The sequence below is a fragment of the Glycine max genome, chromosome 15 (assembly GCF_000004515.6).
Source record: "Glycine max cultivar Williams 82 chromosome 15, Glycine_max_v4.0, whole genome shotgun sequence".
NCBI classification, from domain to species: domain Eukaryota; kingdom Viridiplantae; phylum Streptophyta; class Magnoliopsida; order Fabales; family Fabaceae; genus Glycine; species Glycine max.
This window is the reverse complement of record NC_038251.2, coordinates 18,662,836-18,686,727: the sequence shown is the minus strand read 5'-3', so window position 1 is coordinate 18,686,727 and position 23,892 is coordinate 18,662,836. Positions and strand designations below refer to the sequence as shown.

At 30.1% G+C, this 23,892-nt stretch overlaps 1 protein-coding gene and 1 non-coding gene across 2 annotated transcripts; both read left to right on the top strand.

Moving 5' to 3' along the window:
* Positions 1–4,430: 4,430 nt before the first annotated feature.
* Positions 4,431–4,527, top strand: MIR4343A (microRNA MIR4343a). The gene has a single exon (NR_126596.1). It is a non-coding gene; the product is annotated as a microRNA MIR4343a (primary transcript).
* Positions 4,528–12,589: 8,062 nt separating this feature from the next.
* LOC100779101 (uncharacterized) lies at positions 12,590–13,600 on the top strand. Its single transcript, XM_006597836.4, has 2 exons — positions 12,590–12,931; positions 13,124–13,600. The coding sequence occupies exons 1-2, from the start codon at positions 12,832–12,834 to the stop codon at positions 13,249–13,251; spliced, it is 228 nt and encodes a 75-aa protein (XP_006597899.1). The 5' UTR covers positions 12,590–12,831; the 3' UTR covers positions 13,252–13,600.
* Positions 13,601–23,892: the final 10,292 nt, after the last annotated feature.

Genomic DNA, 23,892 nt, shown 5'->3' with positions numbered 1-23,892 from the left:
ACATATGCTGGTATTAATTATAGATAGTGGAACTCAAATCATATTTCATTGATAAAATTTGAGGTCCTTTTGGTGTCAAGGAGGCGTGCTAGCTAGGCCTCACCCCTTACAACCAAGCTTGATTCACTCAACTTACTAATGTAGATGCAAGACAAGTAATGGTGAACTGGTGGGTAATCTTAACTTGTGCATGACAGGATCATGTTATTAAGCTGTTGACACGATTTTAAGCACATGGTCATACACATGAATATTTTATTGTTTGTGCCTAAGAGATGTTTGGCAGCACCCAAAAGGGGAGTGAAATGTGTCCATCATTTGTTCACATGTATTGTATATCATTTCGTGATTTTCTTACCCCCAATGTTCCAATTAATTTTTTTATGTACCAGACTATCCTTCATCCCAAATTATTAACAAAATTATCCCTCGTTACTGTTCATGGTGTGAATTCGGGTATGCAGCCCTCCCACCTTATTTTTTAAAATTAATTTTTGCAAACCCCTTTAGAATTTGGGACCCTAAACCTGAATTCTAAACGTTTTTTGTTTGTTTTTTTTGTTCAATTTTTTAATTATACAAATAACATAATTATTAGTAATATATAGAATTATTATATTTAAATAATATAAATATCTATTATAATTTTTAAATACTAACATATAATGTAACTAATTGTAATAATAGTTTTTCGTTGGGGTGACTTTTACCATGTAATATTCAAATAACATTTGGATTGAGGAAGAAAGAAACAAAACACAACTTGCTTGTAGAATATACAATTCAGTTCAATAAAGAAATAAACTTTATGTGACATAGTAAATAAGAAACTAACAACAAGAATAACAAATTTACCTCTCGTATAACTAAGACAAAACCAATATCCATATATTGGTAAAAATATTTATCTTGTTTGATTGTTCATCACAAAGGCACCAATAGTGTCTATAGGATCCTGAAATTAAAACTTTGATTAATAAATATCCTAAAAACAGCAATGTAATCGTTAGAGACCAAATTAAGTTTGATTATCTTGAGTGTAACTCTCGTGTCACCAAAATTGTTGAGACAATGTTGCATCAATTTCACACTGTCCAATGACCAGAAATAATTATTCTTACAATTAGTTACATTATATGTTAGCATTTAAAAATTATAATAATTATTTATTTTATTTAAATATAATAATTTAATATATTACTAATTATTATTTGGCAAAATTGTACTTTTGGTCACCCACTTTAGGTCCAATTTCGCATTTGGTCCCCCAGTAATTTAATTAACAAATTGGGTCCCCCTGTTTTGTAAAATCCTGCAATGTTGGTCCCGGACACCTCAATTGGACGTTGACCATTAAGCTCAGACGTTGACTGTCACGTGTCAACGTCTAAGAGGCTCTTGAAAAATTTTACCCATCTGTGGTAAAAAAAAATTATGTTGACCCAATCCCTCTTAACCCTAATTTGCATCTCTCAATCTCATAATAGTAAATCATCTTTCTCCAAAACCAACTCTTCTTCTTCTTACTCCACTCTTCTCACTTCCACTATCGCCATGGCCTCCCACTCAAACCAACCAGGTTCTTTTTTAGTCTCTCCTTCTATCTAAACTTTTCATTTTTTGATGACCCTTTTGCTTGCTTGTATCAGGTCCCGGAGCTGAAGGGCAAGGAGAGAAGGACCCCCCCCCCCAACAAGTTTCCAGAACCCGCTTTCTGAGATATCCCCATCGCCATCTCCATCGTCGACGACGATGTCGGCGCTGGTGCTGTCGACCTTGGGGAAGCGAATTGACCAGGCGGGGAAGAAGAAGTACGTGAAGCAGGTGACGGGGCGCCACAACGACACCGAGCTCCACCTGGAGGCGTAGAGGGGCGACGTGGGCACCGTGAGGCAGATCCTTGAGGATGTTGATTCTCAAATTATAGGAACTCTGAGTGGTGATGGCGATGAGGATGATCTGAACGTGGAGATTACGAAGGTGCATGCTTGTCTTGTCGACGAAGAGAACGAGCTCGGTGAGACCCCTCTATTCACAACTACTGAAAAAGGTCACCTAGATGTGGTGGAGTTGGTTTTGGAGAGAGATGATTTATTATTATGAGACTGAGAGATGCATATTAGGGTTAGGGGGGATTGGGTTAGGGATTAGGGTTAGGGGGGATTGGGTCAGCGTAATTTTTTTTATCACAGATGGGTAAAAAATTTCAAGAGCCTCTCAGATGTTGACACGTGGCAGTCAACGTCTGAGCTTAACGGTCAACGTCCAATTGAGGTGTCCGAGACCAACATTGCAGAATTTTACAAAATAGGGGGACCCAATTTGTGAATTAAATTACTAGGGAACCAAATGCGAAATTGGACCTAAAGTGGGAAATCAAAAATGCAATTTTGCCTTATTATTTTATTTGTATAATTAAAAAAATTAACAAAATAAAAAAAACAAAAAAAGTTTAGAATTTTAAAGGGGTTTAAAAATAAGGTGTGAATTCGGGCCTCCATACTTGAATGCACACCATGAACAGTATAATGATAGATAGTTTTGTTAATAATTTGATTTGGGGGATAGTCTTGTCAATAAAAAAAATTAGTTTCGCAAACAAAAAATGAATCAAAAAGATTGTCAAAAAAGTAAGAGTAACTAGGCATGATAATAAAAATTGAATCTTTGGTTATTTCGTCTGATCCCGTTTTGAGTTTGTTGAGAGAAACTCCCTTTGACTGAGATCAAGGTTGGGGTTAGGTATTTTCTGACTTATAGAAATGAGTGGGATCAGGTATGTCACTTCTCATCTTGTTTGATACCCATCCCGCTAAATATTTTATAATTATTAATAATGTAGTTATATATTTATATATAATTATATTATTATGTGTAATTGTTAATTATATAATTATGTATATTACATACAATCCCTGCCAATTGATGAAAACATAAGTTTGACATTTTAGAAGACAAATAATACAATCCTTAAGTTTAGCTCATTTTAACTTTTAAAACTACCTAAATTTAAAACATTTGGGCTTGGCACATTCAAAGAAATAAAAGCTTGAAATTGAAATTTGATTAATACTATTTATTTATTTAACATATATTCTTGAACTTTTTTAAGTTTATTAATTTAATGACTAACATCTAGACAATTTCATGTTATTTAGAAGAGATACAGCAATAAGAGAAAGATAACATAAAACTAAAATATGCTAACTGTTAAGATAAAAATATAATTTACTAAGTCTTGAAGGGATTCTTTGGTGATGTGCCACGGGATTGAATAGGATTCAAATATATATCTCATGGAAAGGCCAAGGTGCTGAAATGCATAATGGTTAATATCGATCTAGTCCAAAGCTGCGGTCCAAGCAGTGTATTTAAGTTTTTCCTTACACTTCTCTTGGTGAGTGAACCAATGGAAATTTGAATAGGATTCAAATATATATAGTTCCATATATTTATGTTATCTACTCTCATCACTAAAATAAAATAAGATAAATAACATAAGGATAAAAATTGGTAAAGTACTAAAATATTTATGTCTATACTTGTCTAGATGTTAAAACATGATTGACCCGGGAGATCGTCCCATGTAACCCACCTAATGGGGTTGGGATGGATAAAGAATTTTAACCTACTAACTTTGTCAAATGTCAAGTTGGATTAGGTTTGACCCATTCATTTTTTTCCCCTGAATTAAGTTAAAGCTTATTATTTAAAGTGGATGAGTAGTTTATCAAAAAAAAATTTTACGAATTTTACTCCTAATTTTTTATTTTTTTTGACAAATATTATTCCAATTTTTGTATTTATTAATAGACAAATGATTCTAAGTAAAATTCACAACTTTCTTAAAAAATTGAGGATAAAATACATCAAATTAATTTGCTAAGGGTAAAATTTACCAAAAACAAAAAAATGAGAATAAAAAATACAGTTAAACCTAAATTTTTTATTATATATTAAGTATCAACTATTAAGTAAGTGAGATGCTATTGGTACTCGTTATTTGAGACTGTAATATATTTTTTCTATCTTTTTTTGTTTTTCCTACGTATAAAATAATTGTTAAGTATTTTCCTTAATTTACTAGTTTTATAATATTTGTCTCTTCTTTTATTATATCAAATCATAAATTTAGAGAAAATTAAGATAAAATCAATAATTTCATTTTTTAAAATATTTTTCATTTTTTAATATTTTTCTTTTTTAATGTGTTGACCCACCAACTGATGTCAAACTGGGTTGGATTGGATTGATATTCTTAATCCAATACAAAAAGGGTGTTGCTAGGTGCACCCAACATTATTGCTAGTGCACCCAACATTTTTTTAAAATACCAAAATTTTCTCTACACTTTTTTCGCATTTGTGATGGGTGTGTGTGAGGGTGATTCATAAATCGTACGGATCAAGTTGATTCGTATGATCAAGTTGATCCGTATTGTTCTGTAAAAAACTTACGGATCAAGTTGATTTGTAAAAGGCTTACGAATCAACTTGATCCGTAAGCCTTTTACAAAACAATACCGATCAACTTAATCTATAGAAAATTTACGGATCAACTTAAATGGCTTATGAATCAAGGATATTTTCATCATTTCACCTTAAGTGCTGGGTGCACCTAGCAACACCCATACAAATACAAAAATGAGTCTAACCCAATTGTCTTTTTATTGAGTTGAGAGCAGGTTGGTCGGATTGACATTCCTGTATATATACTTGCATTCGAGAGAAGAAAAAAACTTGTACTGAGACCATACCCACATGATTTGTTCAATACCTATACCCAACGGGTCCTATACAAGAGCCTCAAACATTGTCTACATATTTGTTAAACGGAATAATTTCTCCTTTAAATGTGTCTTTTTTTTTATAACAAAGTTAGTAAATAAAACATTATTTTGATAATGATGAAATTCACTATGAAACAAAACGAAAGGCATTAATTAAAAGTGTAATACTTAACTAAAACATATTCAAAAAGTCTATGTTACTCTTAGTTATAAAATATAACTAATATGTATGTTTATTGAAAAAGGCTATATAATTACAAATTGCAAGTAATTATTTAGACCAAGACTTAATTAAACTCATTTGATGTATAAAAATCCAATCGAATAATATTGACTAAATAACATTTTTAATATTTTATCTTATTTTTAAAATTTATTTTAGTGATTCATTTTTCAAAATGTTCATTTCAACCATTTAATTATCTTTTAAATTTTGATCAAATTGATCCTTCTAAAATAGTGATAATTTTCAATTTTCAAATACAACTTTATACATTTTCAACTTATTTGCAATGTGAAATTTGTCTCATTGGAATTTTCATCATATTTATAATCCATTTTTTTGAATATCAGTCACATTTCATAATTTCATGTAAGTAAATTTAATAAAATAAGTTTTATACTTTGATTCAATAAAAAAAAATGTTTCAAATCTTGTTCTAAAATTGAAAGCTATCAGTATTTTAGAAGGATCAATTTGACCTAATTTAAAAGATAAAGGATCACAATGAAATTTTTTACAAATAAAAAAATCAAAATAAATTCTAAAATAAAACGAAGGACCCAAAGTGTAATTTAGTTAATAATATTTTTTTAGCACATTCATAGAATTTGTATTCAATATTGTCAAATTATAAAAGATGAGATAAAATATAAGAGGAGATAAGATATGAGTTGAGGTGAAATGATTTATAAGATCATATGAGATGAAAGATGAAAGATTACATGAGAATCATGAGAAGATATATATGATGAAATAATATGGGGAAAAAAAGACAAATAAGATGAGATAGGAAGAGAAACAAGATGAGATGAAAAGCATGAGAAAATAGACAAAAAAAATAAGTGGGAATGAGATGAAAAGTCAAAAAATAAAATAAAATGAAGGGAAAAAAATATAAATTACCACTTTAATGTTTGGATCAATACTGATATTTAGTTCCTAACTTTTAAAAAATATGTATTTTAATCCTGTTTTTTACAGAATGTGTATTTTGATCCCTATTATTTTCAATTCCTGCAAGATAATTCTAGCATTTCTTATTCTATTAAAAATTAGCAAAATTCGCCATGTGACCGACATGCCAATTTATTTCAAAATTATTCATACCACATACTCCGTTACTCGGTTATGTTGTATTCTAAACTACAATAAAAAAATTATTAAAATTTCAAGTAGGTCTTTAATTTTTTTTTTAATTGGATCTTTAAAAGAAAAAGTAAGCTCCTAGAATTAGTTTATAATAGCGTGAAACGGATAGAAAATGTTAACTTCTATACGATTTTAAAAACTCTAAAGATTCAATTGAAAATTTACAAATAAAAAATTCAATTAAAAAAATAGTTTAAGACCTACTTAAATTTCAAATAGATAAGGAATAACTGAGTAATACTACGACACTTAAAAAAAGGAACTGGCTCTTCTAAAAGTTATAGGATACACTTTATAGATTAAAGTGTACTTACAATCTAAAATTAATTAACGGTTAAAAATTACTATAAAATCAAACATATATTTATGAAAATCTAGAATTAATCGTAATAACAATCTAAAATTTTATTTTCCTATTTTGTTGGTCACTAAACATTAATTATCTCAATTTAAGTAATGTTATATTGTTAGCTTCCCAATGCAGTTTCATTCGATTTGAAAATTTCGATTAAGTTCCCTGAATACCTTCCTTTTAAAGTGTTTATGTCCATTCATTATAACAGCATTAATGATCAATATCTTGATGAAGAAACCATTATTAAGAATAAAAAAACACTATGGTTACTTTGAACATAACCAAAACATAAAGTCAATATAAAACATGCATGACTGGCAGATCGTGTTTCTTGAATTCAATAGTTAATTGCAGTTAATCCTAACCTAAGAGAATAAGCAATAATATAGTTATAAATTTTATAAACACATGAACTGTACATGTTTGTATGTGCTTTTACAGTACTGTATAAATAAATCACTTGATTATTCATAAAATTAAGTAGTTATATTCTACTTTTACTTGGCCTTAAAAAATAGTTACTCATAAGATCACTGATAAGAATGAGTAACCTAAATAACTAATAAAAGGGTCTTAAACTAAAGAGAACGAGAGAGAGAGGGAGGGAGAGGAGAGAGAGAGAGAGATGAAACTAACAAAACATGGATGTGGGGACCAATTCCCCTGCTTTAAGAGACAAAAGCATGCACATAATTGTGTACACAACCCAAAAGGTTTCCAAGAAATGTTGAGGCAAGAATAGAATAATGGAATATGGATATGTATAAGCTTGGTATATTTGATGATTACATCCAAGCTTCAGTCCTTGTTTGTGGTACGTTGTTGGCTTGGTCTCTATTGGCAATTTGATCATTGCGTGCACCGGATTGTACTCCATCTTGCACTTGCTAACCCTTCCGTTTTCTTTGGACCCTTTCTATTTCGTCGTCTTCAAACGGGGTTAGTTAAGACCATGTTTGTGTCCACATCTACCTCCCCAAGTCCTAGGCCATATCTACCACAATTCACCAATTAGTATCAGCTTGAGGATCGGTTAAGAATGGGTGAGAAAGTGAAGCATGACTCACATAATTTAGGCCACAACAAAGAGAAATGCTTACTACACATACAAATTCTTAGCATAGTTAAATTTTATTGAGTTAATCATGTTTTTCTCCTTAATTTTTTTGCGAATTTTTTTAGTCTATAAAAAAAATTTAGTGTTTTAAGTCCTATATTTTTTATATTTGATAATAGTTTTTTTTATTTTATCAAATGATAATGTTAATTGATGACGTGATTATCACGTAACTAATCATGTCATCAACAATTTCATGCAACAGCTACATCTAATTTTTTTTGTATGAATTATGTGTTTAATCTCTCGTCAATTAATCTAAACAGATAAAAAAATTAAAAACATAATTCAACAGAAAAAAATATATATTTTAGTTAATATTGTTACTTAATGATAGAACTAAAATTGATAAGAGAAAAAAAATATAAAACCATAAAAGGATTAAAAAAATTGTTTAGAGGAACTAAAAGCAAATTTTGTAAAAAGTTGAGTAAGAAAAACATGTTTAACCCAATTCCCTTTTATACAGATATTGTCGAACACAAATTGGAATTTTCATATTAGTTTAAGTTATTTTACTTATTTGGGAGTGACATCTATTAAATAGATAATATGACTTACATATTTTGAAGGATTGACAAGAACTCTAAACAAAATGCTAATCAGTATGTTACTATCTTTTCTCAAAAAAATTCCTAACTTGCTGGTCCCACTGTGATTTTTTTATTTATCAAATTACAAAAGTCGGTTTAAAAACTTTAGCATGATGCTTAACAGAATAATTAATCATATTCCAGAGAACCTCTGGATATATTCTTCATCGATGTAAACAAATAATGAAACATGAGATTTAAAAATTAATGAAGGGGGGCAATTAAAATAGAAAAGAGGAACAATGAGGGCATAAAGGATTTATAAAGAGGAAAGACAAAAGACCGACCATCCATTGAACTCGCAAACATGCAGTCTGCCTACACATGTGAAAACCACCCATCAATCATCTCAATTCGCTGTTAAACAAATGCATTATTTTCCATTTATAAAACAATAATCATATCAGCAATAATTATCACTGTAGTTGTCAGTCACATTGCATGTGAAAGGAAATAAATTATGAAGTCCTAAGTACTAAATTGAAAAATGACAAGAATAAGAGGGGGGTAGGGGATGCACCGTTGCATTGGGTTTCTCTGCATTATGACAATTTATATCAAAATGATGTTACTTAAAGGATGTGCATCTGGGAGAGTGTACGAGCTTTGCTCCAAATTGGATGCATATAACACATAAAAACCACTTACCCCAATTTGGATATCCTACGACTGACATAAGATGCCATTCTTTATGGGGCCTCAGTACCCCTGAGGTAATAAATATATTGACTTTCTGTTTCGTTCGGTACGTTCAAAGTAACCATGGTGGTTATATTATTCTTAATAATGACTTCTTAGTTAAGATGTTGATTAATGCTGTTGTAACAAATGAACAGATACTGTTTTTTGGTGCAGAGAATGAACAGAGACTTTAAACGGAAGGTATTCGGAGAACATGATTGAAATTTTTAAATCAAGTAAAACTGCATACAATATAACGTGATAAGTGGAGATAATTTTTTTTTCCCAATAAATCCTTTCTTGGAGTCAATCATGTTTAAAATACAATCATACACTAAATATAATTTTTTTTTTCTGGAAAAAATTTAAACCTTCATTCATTATATTATAAAAGACTAACTCTTTGAGTTATACTCAAAGTTAACATGAACATACCAATAAAATAGGATGATTAAAAGTGTTTTTTTTTTTTTTTGTGTACTTATCGTTGATTGATGATGGACTCCACGATTTTACATGTCGGACTGTAGATACTTTTTGTTAGGACCATAAGGGAAAACCTGTAAAGACAAAAAGACTAACGCTCAAATACATTTACATAGTGAGATAGAACCTGATATTTATAGAGTGAGATAGGAGCTTCGGGTTCTTGTTTACAGGGATTTGTTACAGTTGTGTAACAACACTTGCAGATGAATCCTAACTTGTAGATAATAACTCGTAGATAAGTCATAGCGTAGATAATTCGTCTCTTATATAATTAAGTACTTGTATCTTGATAAAAGAGTTGTAACATTATCATTAATATTCAAATATTGAGGTATCCATAGATAGCCTGTTGGCCCCAGTCGTCCGACTGATGTGTCGGTGCTCCTATACCAGGATTGACATAGAGGACTGACGTGCGTATTGGAATGTCATGTCACGTTCACGTTCATTTTGTGGATCCGAACAATACATTTTGTGATGTATTTTTAGTACAGGTTACATTATTTAATTAGTTGTTACAATTGATGCTATCTTAAGTATTTGTTTGTTGATTAAAAATTTAAGTTTTAGTTTCTACACTCACATTTATATTTTTAGATTAGTCTCTATGCTACATCTTAGTTAATGACCTCAAGATGTGGTTGATAAGGTTGACACATGTGATAATGATCTAGCTAAAATTAATGGTTAATATAATTATTTGATCTTTATAGGTGATATTACTTCATAACTTAATCTTGATATGAAATGAAACATAAGTTTTGGATCTACACTATATTAATTGAGAAAATAAGTGATATATATGGATAGTGTAAAAAAAATTTAGATAATCATTCAATCACATTTATTATGTGCGATAAGTTAGTTGATTTTTACAATAATCATCTTAAAAATTATAACTATTTGTAATTGATTAATAATATAAAATATTAAACTCATTAATACAATATAGTCCTTGCATTTACATTCTTTTTTTACTCTCTCAAGAAGCATTGTTAATGATTGTTCATTAATTTGGACTGTAAGCATCAACATTGACACTAATCACATAAGTGTGAATGTCTCTTTTGTCAAGGATTGCAATGAGCATCTTTTCAAACCCTGCTTGAATGTGTGTCCCTGCTTCTTGTTTGTCCAAGAGGGCCTTATATATGTAAAAGGTCTTCTTGGGCATAATTCTGACTTTGATGATGGTAATTAATGATAATGAGAGCCTGAGATTGACAATTATTCTGGGCGAACTCCAACTTATCAACTTATAATTCTCTACCACCTTATAAGTTAGCCATAGAAAAATTTAGATTTGCAGCATCACATTTCAAACTTATGATATGTGGCTCTTGTCTTGGATATAGGAGTGACATTCAAGCAAGGTCAACCATGGAGGTCATCCTCTTTGGCTGACCAGTCATGCATCCTACGTACAACGTAATTAACTAGTTGCGTGGCCCATGATTTGTGGTAACTGTTGGAATTTTTTCTTGCACATTCGCCATTTATATCAAGCATCCCATGCCTTCAAGTTTGTATACAACCATCACTATCGCCCTCTTTTTACGATTTCTAACTGATCGAGTGTTAAAGTTCTTGCAAATGCCTACACCCGAGCTTATCCTTGCTGACCATCATGTTGTTATCATGCACCTCCGAGAATCGCCTACCGAAAATTACATTTGTCATACTTGTATCGACTCAGGTTTGCCCTATAGCAAACAACTTGTATAGCGAAAACCAATTTTTATTGAATATATCACGAATAAGTACCAAATTAATAATTTAACCATTAATTTTAGCTACATTATTGTCATAGATATTAACTATATCAGTCACACTTTGACGTCATTACAAATATGTAAAGATAAGCATGGATCATTAACACGAATAAATCATTATTTCTTTTGTTTAAGATCTAATGGTTAAAGTAGAATTAACTATATATATTAAATAAACAATTTAACCTTTAACATACATGTATAAAAAGATACAAATAATTGCGCATGATATTACATAGAATCAATATTTTTATGCTCAAATGATAATATTATTAAAATGATTTTTTAAAGCTTAAATGGTTCCCTTAGATGTAAGTGAATGTCATGTCAACCCATAATATACTAGAATCTACGGCACCATTGCTTATTAATTTGCACTTGTGTTCCCATTTTGTTATTCTATTCTATCAGTTGAATATTCATACGAATCAATAGACCATACAATTCCAAAGTTAAAAAATATGGGCATTTTTACGTCAAAGTTAGGGATACTAGATGGGTCTGAAAACGAAGGTCTTACTTATTAGTAGAGACCCCCACAACACAAGGGTTGTTTTTTTTTTTCTTTTGGATGTCTTGAGTTCAGTATCATCCATGTTCCCATTTCCCCACTAAAGCATGTGGGCATCACATGCCATGAAATGGGGAACTAATCCTTTGCCCAATGACCCAACTTGTTTCATCCCAAATGGCTCAGAGTTTGCAGATCAGTATTGGGGTTTGGTTCCTCCCTTCACAGAATCACCACCTATCATTGTTGACCCAATGAGATAAACTACCATGAAATTAAGACCCGAAAGACCTAAAAACTTTTGCTTGTTGTAGTCTTGCACCACCGGGCACATAAATTATACCCATTATCATTCCTAGTCCACAGAAACAACTATAAACATGTCAATAGTGGTGCATGAAACAAGGAGCTGGGAAGGTCAAAAAGGGGTAACTGAACATGAAATTGTGCACCCAAGGTGTATGATTTATTTCCAAAGAGAGATGAGGGAACAGAATATATGTTGTAAAAAAGGCAATGCGGGACCTTCCAAGAAAATACCAGAAGCTGCCTTACATATGGCAAAGAAAGTATAGACTTTAATCCTTTTTCAATAATAATAGAAATCTTCATTGATCATGAATCTATTGATGTGATATTATTCTAATTTAATCAGTAATCTCAAATTAGTTTTGATATGTTGTTGTGTTAAATTTTCATAAAATGATTTTATGACTTATAATATTTCTATCCAATTGTCTATAATAAAAAATATCCGTGTATGAAAAAAATAAAATAATAGAATCCATTGCAAATGAATTCACGTGTAAAGAGGGTCCGTGAGGAAGCGTGCAGCATGTGCTTGGGTACAGTCGGGACCTTTTGTTTGATGAGATAAGGGAATTCAATAAAAAGAGTGATTTTCCTTCCATCTATAGCCTCATCTCACGGATCTTGCTTTCTCTTTCTCTTTCTCTTTCTCTCACTTTCTTTCTTTGTGTGCCTCTTACAATTTCTTATATTATAATTGTAATATTCTCCCACATAGACATCCCCTGCTTAGTAGTATATAAGACCAAGAGATTAGAGTTACCCCAATAGTCCAATACTTGTTCACTTGGCACAAAATTCAAAGGCTCATCAACAAGTACCGATTTCAGTTGCATACCCAACATGGCCTCATGGAAGAAGACCATCGCCACCCCATTCAAAAAAGCTTGCACTTTCTTTAACCAGCAACCCCCAAGGGACCATAAGAATAAGTCTCAAACAGGTGTACTTAATTAACATAGCCGTTTGATTGTACAGATTGCATGAGTTATTGTAATTTTCTTAATACCTGTCTTCGATTCCTACAGATAAAACAAAAAAAACATCACTACTAGCTATCTTATCTTAACCTCATCAATTATATGTTGTCAATTGTCGTGTATTCTTGTATTAATAATTGGTTTGTGTGATTCAGCAGAGCAAGAGAACCGGATTATGGATCTGCACGGTGAAGTCATGGCATGTGGCTATGAAGATGTTCAAGTTATGTGGTCAATCCTTGATAAGTCAAAATCCACAGCCTGCAATATAACTTCTTCATGACACGAGTGCTTTTTTCCCCTTCTTCTTTCACCTACCAAGGAAAAAAAACATATATATTCACACCAAAAAAGGTTCTACTCAAGCCATTAGCATATGTTTTAGTATGCTAATGTATTAAGTCATGATTGCATCATACTAGCTTGTTTTTGCTAGGTGACTAGCTTTGTAATCTGGTTGTATGAATGCAACTCTCATTGTAGAAAATGAACAGAGATTGATGTGTAGCTGTTTGATAGGTTTGAAAATCAGGGACCCTTCTTGTTTGATGACGGTAGTGGCGGTTTCACTCTGTAATTCTTGCAAGTCAAGGTGTTATTAACAGGGAATCCCCATGATTGATGAGACCAAATCATGGAGAGATTTTTTTTTTTTTTTTATGAAATGTACATTGTTTTCTTCTATACTCTGTTTTTTATTCCTCTTTCTCTGCCTTTTGCACTGTTCAAGATGGCGATTTTCACCAGGACAAGGGGACAAAACGATTAGATGACCGTGTTATCAAAAAACAAAAATTGTTTTTAAGAAATTATAAAAAATAATACTTCATATCGACATACTAAGTTTAAAAGTGGGCAAATCACCATTAAAGTCCTAAATATGTAAACTTTGACAATTTAATTGATGAAAATTATAATTTAATCTTTAAATATATATAAAATGTGATAGTTTTGTCTTATTTTTAAGTTGATGGGATTATTTTTCATTAAGTTATAATATTTAAAGATTAATTTAATATTAAATTATATTTTTAGTAGATATGGCAAAAAAAACTCGTACCTGTGGTATCCGTCCAAATTCATCCCGACTTTAACGGGTAATATTCGAGTTGACCGAGTATGAGTTCCGGTTCGGGTTTTTTCGAACAACCAAAAGCCGGATACGGGTATGGGTATGGGATTATTACATCTGTTGTGACTCCGGACCCGCCCCGCCACTTAAAATTTTTAGAATTTTTGTATAATTTAATCAAAAAGTCTAGAATTTTTATTACTTGTTAATTTTATTTTAGAATTTTTGCATAATTTAATATTTTTTTTCTTAACGATTTTTGTAGACACGCGTGCTATAATAAATTTATTGACATATAAGTAGTTAAAAATAAATGTTTAACAATCAATTTATTTTTTCTAAAATCAAATTTTTAATATTTTCTTTACCAAAAAAAATATTTTTCTAATTTGAATCAGGTACGAGATAGGGTTGGGGATATCCGATACCCGACGAGTACAGGATGTGATCATAAATTTTAACCCATCGAGTATTGGATACGAGTATGGGACAGGTTGGGGAGTTGGGATCCGAAATTCAAAAGATAATACTCATACTCGTCCCACTTTATTGTCATGTCTAATTTTTAGGACCAATTTAACATTAAAATTGTAAAGTTGAAGAGTCAATTATCATTAGTTATATACACAAAGTAACTATCATATTTTTGACACTTTTAAAAGTAATACAACATTATCACTTATTTACACAAATCAAAATATTCATTATTCTTAAATCTTTTGATAAGAAACATGGTACACTAGAAAGGATGAAGAAAAAATTAATAGAAAAGTGAATGATAGATAGATTAGGTAAAAATGCTTAGATCAAATTATTGGCATATAATTAATTAATAACTAATTATTACCTATCCAGTAACTAATTTCTAATTAATTATATCATTAATGATTTTTCGCAAGATAGAAGTATGAATTAGCACTTTAAGTTTTGCTGATTAATTAACACTTTAAGTTTGTAATGAATAATACATCTAAATAAAAAGAAACTTCAATGCAATTATGTAATGAAAAAAAAATAATGCAATCTCATTGAAAGAAAATGAATCTTTTGAAAATGAATAATCTAAAATGAGTTAGTTTGTCGAAACCAACACCAGTCAAAAGTTGCTTCAAATAGGCGTTCAAAGAGAAATTAACGCCAATTTGTGGTATAAAGCTTAACTGCCAAAAAAAAGTTATAGTTATATTTAACTACTTTGTAGAAATCATCAACCTCATCATCATCTTAGGAACAGAAGCTTTACTTCTCGAGGTGAAGCTTTCATATATACCTAACCATTTGCCAAAAGCAAAAACACCGTCAATAACAAAAGTATAATTCTAGTTTGGTGTAACGTGATATCAATTTCATTTTCTCTTAAACTTTTCTTCAATCCTTCCCATGTATCACATGTTTCTTAACATGATATCATAGTGATGGCATCCACTATAAAAGGAAAATTTAGTTTTGCTTTGAAGAGCTCCATGAGCTCATATCCTTAATTTTCTTTCGTTTTTTTCTTTTTGAAATACACAATCTCTAACTTTCTCATCAACCTCAATTTGAATGTTTCAAGAAAATGATGGAATCAAAGTTGTAATTCATGAAGTTAAGTGATTACTTCACAGCACCAATTATTGTCCTTGTTGACATTGGGAATCGCTCTAGTGTTTGTGTTGCTATGTGTTGTTTATTGGTTGCTCGCATTATTGCGAACCAATATTCAACATGCATGTTTTCACTATAGGTCAAGGGCTCTAGTGTTGGTGTTGCTATGTGGTTGTTCGTGGTTGCTTGCATAGTTGCAAACCACAATGTTCACCATGTTTTCACTATAGATGAAGGTAATATGTGGAATGATATAATGTGTTTAATAACAAAATCTTTCATATTAATAAGTGTATAGTATCAGACTAGATTCCCTTACTTGAAGTAAGGTACCCCTATTTATAATTTTATTTATGTATGATATTATTAAATGCATTCACATATAATTTTACTAATTTCACCTGATGATTACCATGAAAATTTCTTAATTTTTTTTTTTTAAAATAATGCGATAGAACCTTCATTTAAGTAGTTCAAGCCAACTTCAACACGATCCTCCCAATCCTTATGAATTAAAGGGAATATAAGTACCTACAAGGATTCCAATGATCAAATTAGCATGTGTAGGAACTTAGATTTGAGAGATGAATGAATGCATACATTATGGGCAGATTGGGCTTCTTGGATTTTATGGGTCATCGTTAATGAGATGTTTGGAGTTCGGGGTTATTCTTCCTCCATTATAAGGTTTTCTTCTACACCCAACAATTAAAGTGAAATAATCAAATAATCCTTCACTTAAAATTCAAATGCACCCATCCCCTCCCTTGTGACTCAGTATTTAGTTGGTCCTCCCTACTGTGCCGCCGTGAGTCTCTCCCCTCCATTCATCTTCACCATTTTGTGGATCATCTTCTTGGTGGTGTCGTCTCCCGCTATCATTCACGCCGTGAATACCCCTATCTTCCCAAACCACGACAACAATGCACCTCGACCAAACTAATCACAACACAAAGGAGGAATTCAGACAAAACAAAACGGAGAATGATATATGAAGAAAAAAAAAACGGAGAAAAGAAGAAGAAGAAGTAAATAAGGGTAAGGTTGGAATTTTAATAATTGTGTTGGGTGCAAGGAAAAAAAACCCTTTAGTTAGAGGAGTTGAGTCTCCAAAATTATTCCATAACAAATTTAAATTTTACAATTAGTTATTTTAAAAGTTGATTTATGTAATTAGTTTATTAATGAGAAAAAATGAGTTAGTCTTGCCTACGACCAAATCATAATGATTTTTACCTTTTTGTGATTTCACTTTTATCTCCTGTGTAAGGTTCTTGAGAAAGATAGGATTCCATATTTCCATGGGATCTACCTTGTTGGTGAGTACGCATTACAAATTTGAACGGAGCTGGGTCAAACATGGCACAAGCAAAAGAAATATAGCAAACGCGTGTTATTGTATTCATAATCATTGGCATTTTAAACGTGGTGAGATTTATATGCATGAACTTATTACTTTGAAATTTGCACTAAATAAATGGGTGAGTTCTGATGGAAATATATCCTTCCATGCTAGATTTTATATATATATATATATAACATTTATATAACTAAGATAACCTTTTTTTATCAATTAGTATAATAAACCCGTGCATTTAAAATTATTAATTAGATATTATATTTATCTTCACTTAATTGCCTTAATTCTTACATTATTCAGTTTGGGTCTGCAAATTTACTATTGATTACCTTGCTCTTACTCTTAAGATTTTTTTAATCGATTATTGATTAGAACGCAAATTAAATTTTTAATTGATTATTCGGTCAAAAGATCTTTTATTTTTTAAAAATGATAGTGATTAATAATAAATTAACTTTACATATTATTTTTTAATTTATTGAAAATATATATTTTTCACAACTTTGAATATTAAAATTTTTAAATAACTGTACTATATTAATTAATATTTTCGTTATTAATAAACTAATGTTTCAATTAATTTTATTTTAAGAATAAATGGAATTTTATTAGGAATGTCAATTACAATAATTATCTTAGTTATATAAATTTAATAACTACTTTAATTACATAAAATAGTTGTTATAACTTTTGATATATAATTACATTGAATAAAAAAATTATAATAGTTATGGTCAATTAGCTTAATTATATGTATTTATTAATTATATTAATTACTTTAATTTTTCATTTTAAGTTAATATATTTAATTTGTGATTTTAATTTTATTCAAGATTTTATACATTATCATCATAATTACGTATCAAAAAGAAAAAAGAACCATCATAGTTTAATTTGATTCAATCATTAGAAGGATTTTGCTATCTGATGTCAAAGTAAAGTAGAGTGAATTATATTTCTTGTGACGTCAGCCACTGTAAAGGGTTTGAGTGGCAGCCGTCAATTTATACACATGATGTTGGATTCAAATCTTACGTTGAGTCGTTTTCTCTATAACGTCAAATCTTAAAAATAAGAAATTATTTTTTCTTTTTTTTATATCTTCTTTTTCAATTCAATTTTCTTAAAAAAATTATATCCACCCATTATTTTTTCTCTGAACCAAAAACACAACAAAACAAAATAAGAAGAGTTGTATGGTAAACTTTAATACAATAAATAGCTAGTTAGTTATCTGTGTATACGCACAGTCGTCCCCCCTATATATATATTTTTTTTGTTTTAATACTGAAATTATGGTTAGATTAAAAAGATATTTTTTTTTAATGTTTGAATAATTAGAATCTGAGATAAATTAATAGACCTTAGTGGAAATTAATGTAATTTAAATAGATACATGATTGACAATAATTTGAACATAATTTAAATATAGTTATCATTAAAGTTTTGTTAACTATGTTATAATATTTAAGTTGGTGTTAAATTTTATATTAATTTTGGAGTTTTGTAATGTGGACGATGTTTTAATTAGGCGTGTATGATTGTAAAATGGATGTGATATATTTTGATGTGTTTCCAATGGTAGAAATGTTGCTCTTATTTGCATCCTATAACCAAATAATTACTGCTTGCAGGATCAACTTGTTGGTATTACTACAAACCTCAGTAAAGTTTAATTACTAAAGGTCTTTCTAGAAACAAAGGATGTTTGCAAGCTATCGTTTGAAAAACTTAAAATAGGTTGGATGTTTGCAAGCTATTGTTTGAAAAACTTAAAATAGGTTGTAGTTGGAAATTTATGTTTTGCAATTTTGTGACATAAGACCTGTAGTTAGACGTGTGCATTATTATTAGGTGTGCAGCGGTTAAAATTTCCAATTAGTGATTATTCGTAGTGCTATTTTTGTTGTTATGTTGTTTTGTTTTGATAGTGTTCATAATAATTTCTACATAAGGATAAAGATTGACAAAAGGCAATAACATATTTGTAAAAGATATTATAATTTGTTGTAACTTATTTGCTGACAAAGGAAATAATATTTGCATAATGGCTGAGATACATTGGTTGGTTTCTTGTGCATTCTATTGGACATGGTACCCATTTGGATTGTGCTGCTATCAGATTCATTATTTCACAAAATATGAATAAAGTGCAAATAGTAGAAGATTAATAATATTATCGATATAAAATAGTATTTGTTCACAAAAGATTACTAATAGTTGATAACCAAAAGATGAGAAATAAGTTATAAGTACTCTAAATATTCACATAAGAACCTTCACATTACATCCATACTAGAACCATCATAATTTAAGCACCACTAAAATCAACCTTGCTTGAATTGATCAAGTTTTCGGAATTCCTCCCTCCCCATCAGTTGCCTGATATTCTCTGATCATCAATGTTAGTAGCTCCTATATTTTTTGATTCAATTGCTTGTTGACTTTTGCAAGTTCAGGATCCTCTTTGAAGAACCTAACATGAAATGTGTTGCCACCCACATATGTAAACATGATTTCTCTTTGATTGTAAACTTCATTTAGTTTTCTAAATTTAGGTTAGCCTTTGTAGGTGAGAATTGTGTCTATCATATTCTATAAGTTTGACCTTTGATACCCTTCCTCGGTTGTCAACCAACTCCCAGTCTGTATAGTCTATAGTAACCTGACTCTTAAATGTTTTCCAAAACTTTGGACAGATGAACAGAGAGTCTTGTTTCATTTACATTTCAAAGTTTGTTCAAAAATCGTTATATAAGAAATGTCACTTAGAAATTTTTTTGTTTCAGTGTTAAATACTATTTGTCAGTGAACACATGCACCAATTCGAATAAGTTCCATTTGTTTAATTGACTATCTTTCCAATTAAAGTTTACAGTTTCCTGTAAATATACAAACTTGAAGTAACTCAAATACATGAGTAAATATATAAACTTGAAGTTGTGACATCCATATTACTCTGTTTTGGGGTTAATTACTATTTAACAATCAATACATGCAACACTATATACTCTTAATTTTAGATTCTCACGTTGTCTGAGTTTAAGACATGCAACAAAATCTATTGTACTATTGATTGATTAAATTTGAACAATACCAAAATGGTAATGATTATACTCTGTTTATGGTGTACATAGTATTTCAAAGTGAAGAAGTAATTTTTGAAATCAATTTTGGTATCCTAATTTGTGATTGCAATTTTTTTTACTATATCCCTTAAAAGAAAATTTGTTTGTATTTGTGAACTCAAACAATGAAACAATAGTTGGTTCTATTTAATTTTTTTAAAAGGGTACATAAATGTATTAGGTTGTGATGAACAATGCATATCTGATAGAAGAAATCAAATGTCGTGAACCCTCCAATCATTGCCTCTCTGAGGAACTCATCATTTTTTGGAGCATCAACCATGGTGTTCTTCACTATGTCGGTTTGTTTTCTTCCTGTGCGTGGTTTGGTCTGGTTCTGAGAATATGGAACGTTTGCTTACTTTCTTGTTCATGTGAGAAGTTTGGCGACTTTTGAAATGTTTCCTTGTTTACAATTTATGTTTTAGGGCGAAATGTGTTAGTGAGACCGATCTATTTTGATCAATTTTCTACCTGCACCATTAAATGGTTTGATACACCCAGAGCTTATACCGATTGTAAATTTGTTTTGGCCCAAATTTGTTTAGTGATGGGCTTTGGTAACAATTATTTATGTTAGTTAAGAGATTTTCTGTTTTGATCGATTTTCTACTTGCACCACCAAACGATTTCATACAACCAAACTTTATACAAATTGGAAATTTGTTTCGGGCTAAAATAGTATAGTCATATCTTGGTTAAGAGATATTTGTTCCTACACTCACCATATGATTTTATACACCCTTGCAGAAAGAAGTAAAAACCAAAAATACTGTGATAGATTGTTTATAGTTGGCCCAAGATGGTGTAGCTATGGGCTTTGGTAAATATTTTGTTGTTGCACCCCCTATATGATATGGGAAAAAACAAAAATACCCTTATAGATTACCTATATGGTTTGTCAATTCGTGTGAGGTATAGTTATTGGAAATACCCTTATATGATTTTTAGTTAAATTTTATATATTTTGAAAAAAAAATATTAGAGGAAAATAATTTATTACCACTTACATGTGTATTAAATATTGTGACATTTATTATTTTTTTGGATGATTAATGTATGACCTTAGTTGATTACAACATCACGCTAATAATGCAGCACAAAGTGACGTATAAGTTTATTATATATTTTAATATCCTAATTTTTTTGGAAGTTGATATTGTTAATTATTTTGGGTAATTGGCAAATTTGTTTCTAGAAATGTAAGCTTTCTGAAAATTTTGATCAATAAAATTAAACTTTAAAAAATTGTCATGATATAATTCAAATACCTTACACATGTTGCATATGATATATAACATATAATTTATAATTATAATTAGGCTTAATTAAGTTTTTCATACATGTAATATAGGTTATTTTTAGATTACTACATAACATTCATTTTTTTTCAACCAAGTACTTAAAAAAATTTCAGTTTCATTTTACTACCTGTCATTAGTCACCTTCCGTTAAGTGATGACGTAGTATCATGTTATCACACCTTGTCATGGACACATCATCACCCTCAATGACGTGGCATTGACATGTTAGTGATTGGACATGATGACATGACACTCCATCTATCACATCATCACTTAACGAAAGATGATTAACGATAGGTAGTAAAATGAAACTGAAAAATATATAATTGGTATTTTATCGTCTATGATCAATGTACACATGTAACATGTTATGACTTCCCTCACTCTTCCTTCACTATTCCTTCACTATTCTCTTGACCCAAAACATATATTTCACCATTTGATCTTGTTGGGTTCTCTTTTAGCTTTGTCCAGATATTAAATGTACGCATCTTAACTCTTTAATTTCACCTTTAATACTATCTTATTAATCGAGTTCGTTGATTAAACATAATAATTTGATATGTGAATTATTGTAAATTTCAAATAGTATTTTTTTATTCCTACCAATAAAAAATCTTATTAATTTAATGTATTTCTTATTTTGAATAAGGAATTATCTTAAAAAAATAAATAGGATAAAGTTTCTTAAGTTTATATAAAAGCAAATTACATATATGTTCATCAAGTTATTTTAATTAATTTTTAGTTTTTTTACAAGTTTACAAATATTTGATCAAATAAATGTGTTTGAGAAACGATTTTTCTTATTTACTTATAAGATTTGCTTTTAAACATAACTTAAATTTATGATTACCATTTTTATTTTTATTTTCAATAAAATAATAAAATTTATCATTTATCATTTTATCTGAACTTAAATTATTTATTTTGATAAAACTCCTCCTTATCAGTTGCTAACAAAAAAATTGTTTTTCAAATTGGCTTAAACATACCTAGAAAAATAGGTTGTTTTTAGATTACTACCTAAAAATTCATTCTGTCAAATACCTATCTGAAAGATTTTTCAGTTTCATTTTAATACTTGTCGTTAGTCGCTTCTGTTAAGTGATGGTGTGGCTGATGGAGTGTCACATCATCATATCCAATCACTGACATGTCAGTGCCACGTCATTGAAGGTGATGATGTGGCAATGAGGTGTCTGTGACAATGCATGATGATGTGGCACTCCGTCTATTACGTCTTTACTTAACGGAAGATGACCAACTGCAGGTAGTAAAATGAAATTGGAAAATTTTTCAGGTACTTGATTGAAAAAAATGAATGTTAAGTAGTAATCTGAAAATGGTCTATATTCCAGATATGAAAAACTTAATTAAGCCATATAATTATAATATATTATACCATTATAATAAGTGTATGTTGTTATTGGTGTTTACAAACCAAAATATTTATCTCTCTTGATCCTACACACGTGTATATGCAATCACAAGATGGTGTGAGAAAGATGTTGTTAGATAAAAAAAAACGTTCTAATTATAATATATTATAGCATTATAATAAATGTCTGCTGTCATTGTTTTTTACAACCCAAAATATGCACTTCTCCTAATCCTACACATGTACATATGCAATCACATGTTGTAAAAAAGGTGTAGTTAAATAAATAACATTGTAAATTTACTTAGCTTTTATTACATCAACATAATCTTCATTTTCTTCAATATCGAAGACAAATTTAACCTCATCCCCTTCCTTGAAACCTGCATGCTTGCAAAACTGTTTCTAGCCTTTTCCTATTTTCACTATATTTGGTCTTCGCTTTTCAAATAGCAGCTTGCACTTATGCACCACTCCATAACCATTTTTTAGGTGTAGTTCGCTAATCTTCTTCTGGTGAATAAATGCAACAAACTCTTTGTGGAAGTTCTACAAAATTTGAAAATAGACAAAACAAAAACACATCCAGAAAATTGTTGTGAAAGTAAGTACAATATATACAATTGCATTATTTGCAACATCATAATGACAAAATAAATAACATTATTAAAGTTAAGGATGTGGGCTTACAATTTTACTACTGGTAGTTGTATCCTTAGTCAAAGTTTCTCTAAATTATGTCATCTAAGGAACAACATATTTTATGAATTAAGCTAATGAAAGATTTTGCTGAACCACTTCATTACAATAAGTAAGGTATACTTACAAAATGGCTTGTGGATGCTTTATACTGCAAGGGCTTTGCAATTGATTTTTTAGCTGGAATAGACAAAACAAGAGTTTTTCCCTTACAGTGATGTCTACTTTTGGGAACATTAGTCCTATTTTCATGTTTTCATTTTTTTTTTGTTTCAATGGTACTTTGTTTGCAGCGATTTCTTCATCTATTTAGAAGAAGCTGACATGAAAAAATGATTCACCTAGATATCTAAAATACACCTCTTTATCCTTATTCACTTCATTGTTGGTTGT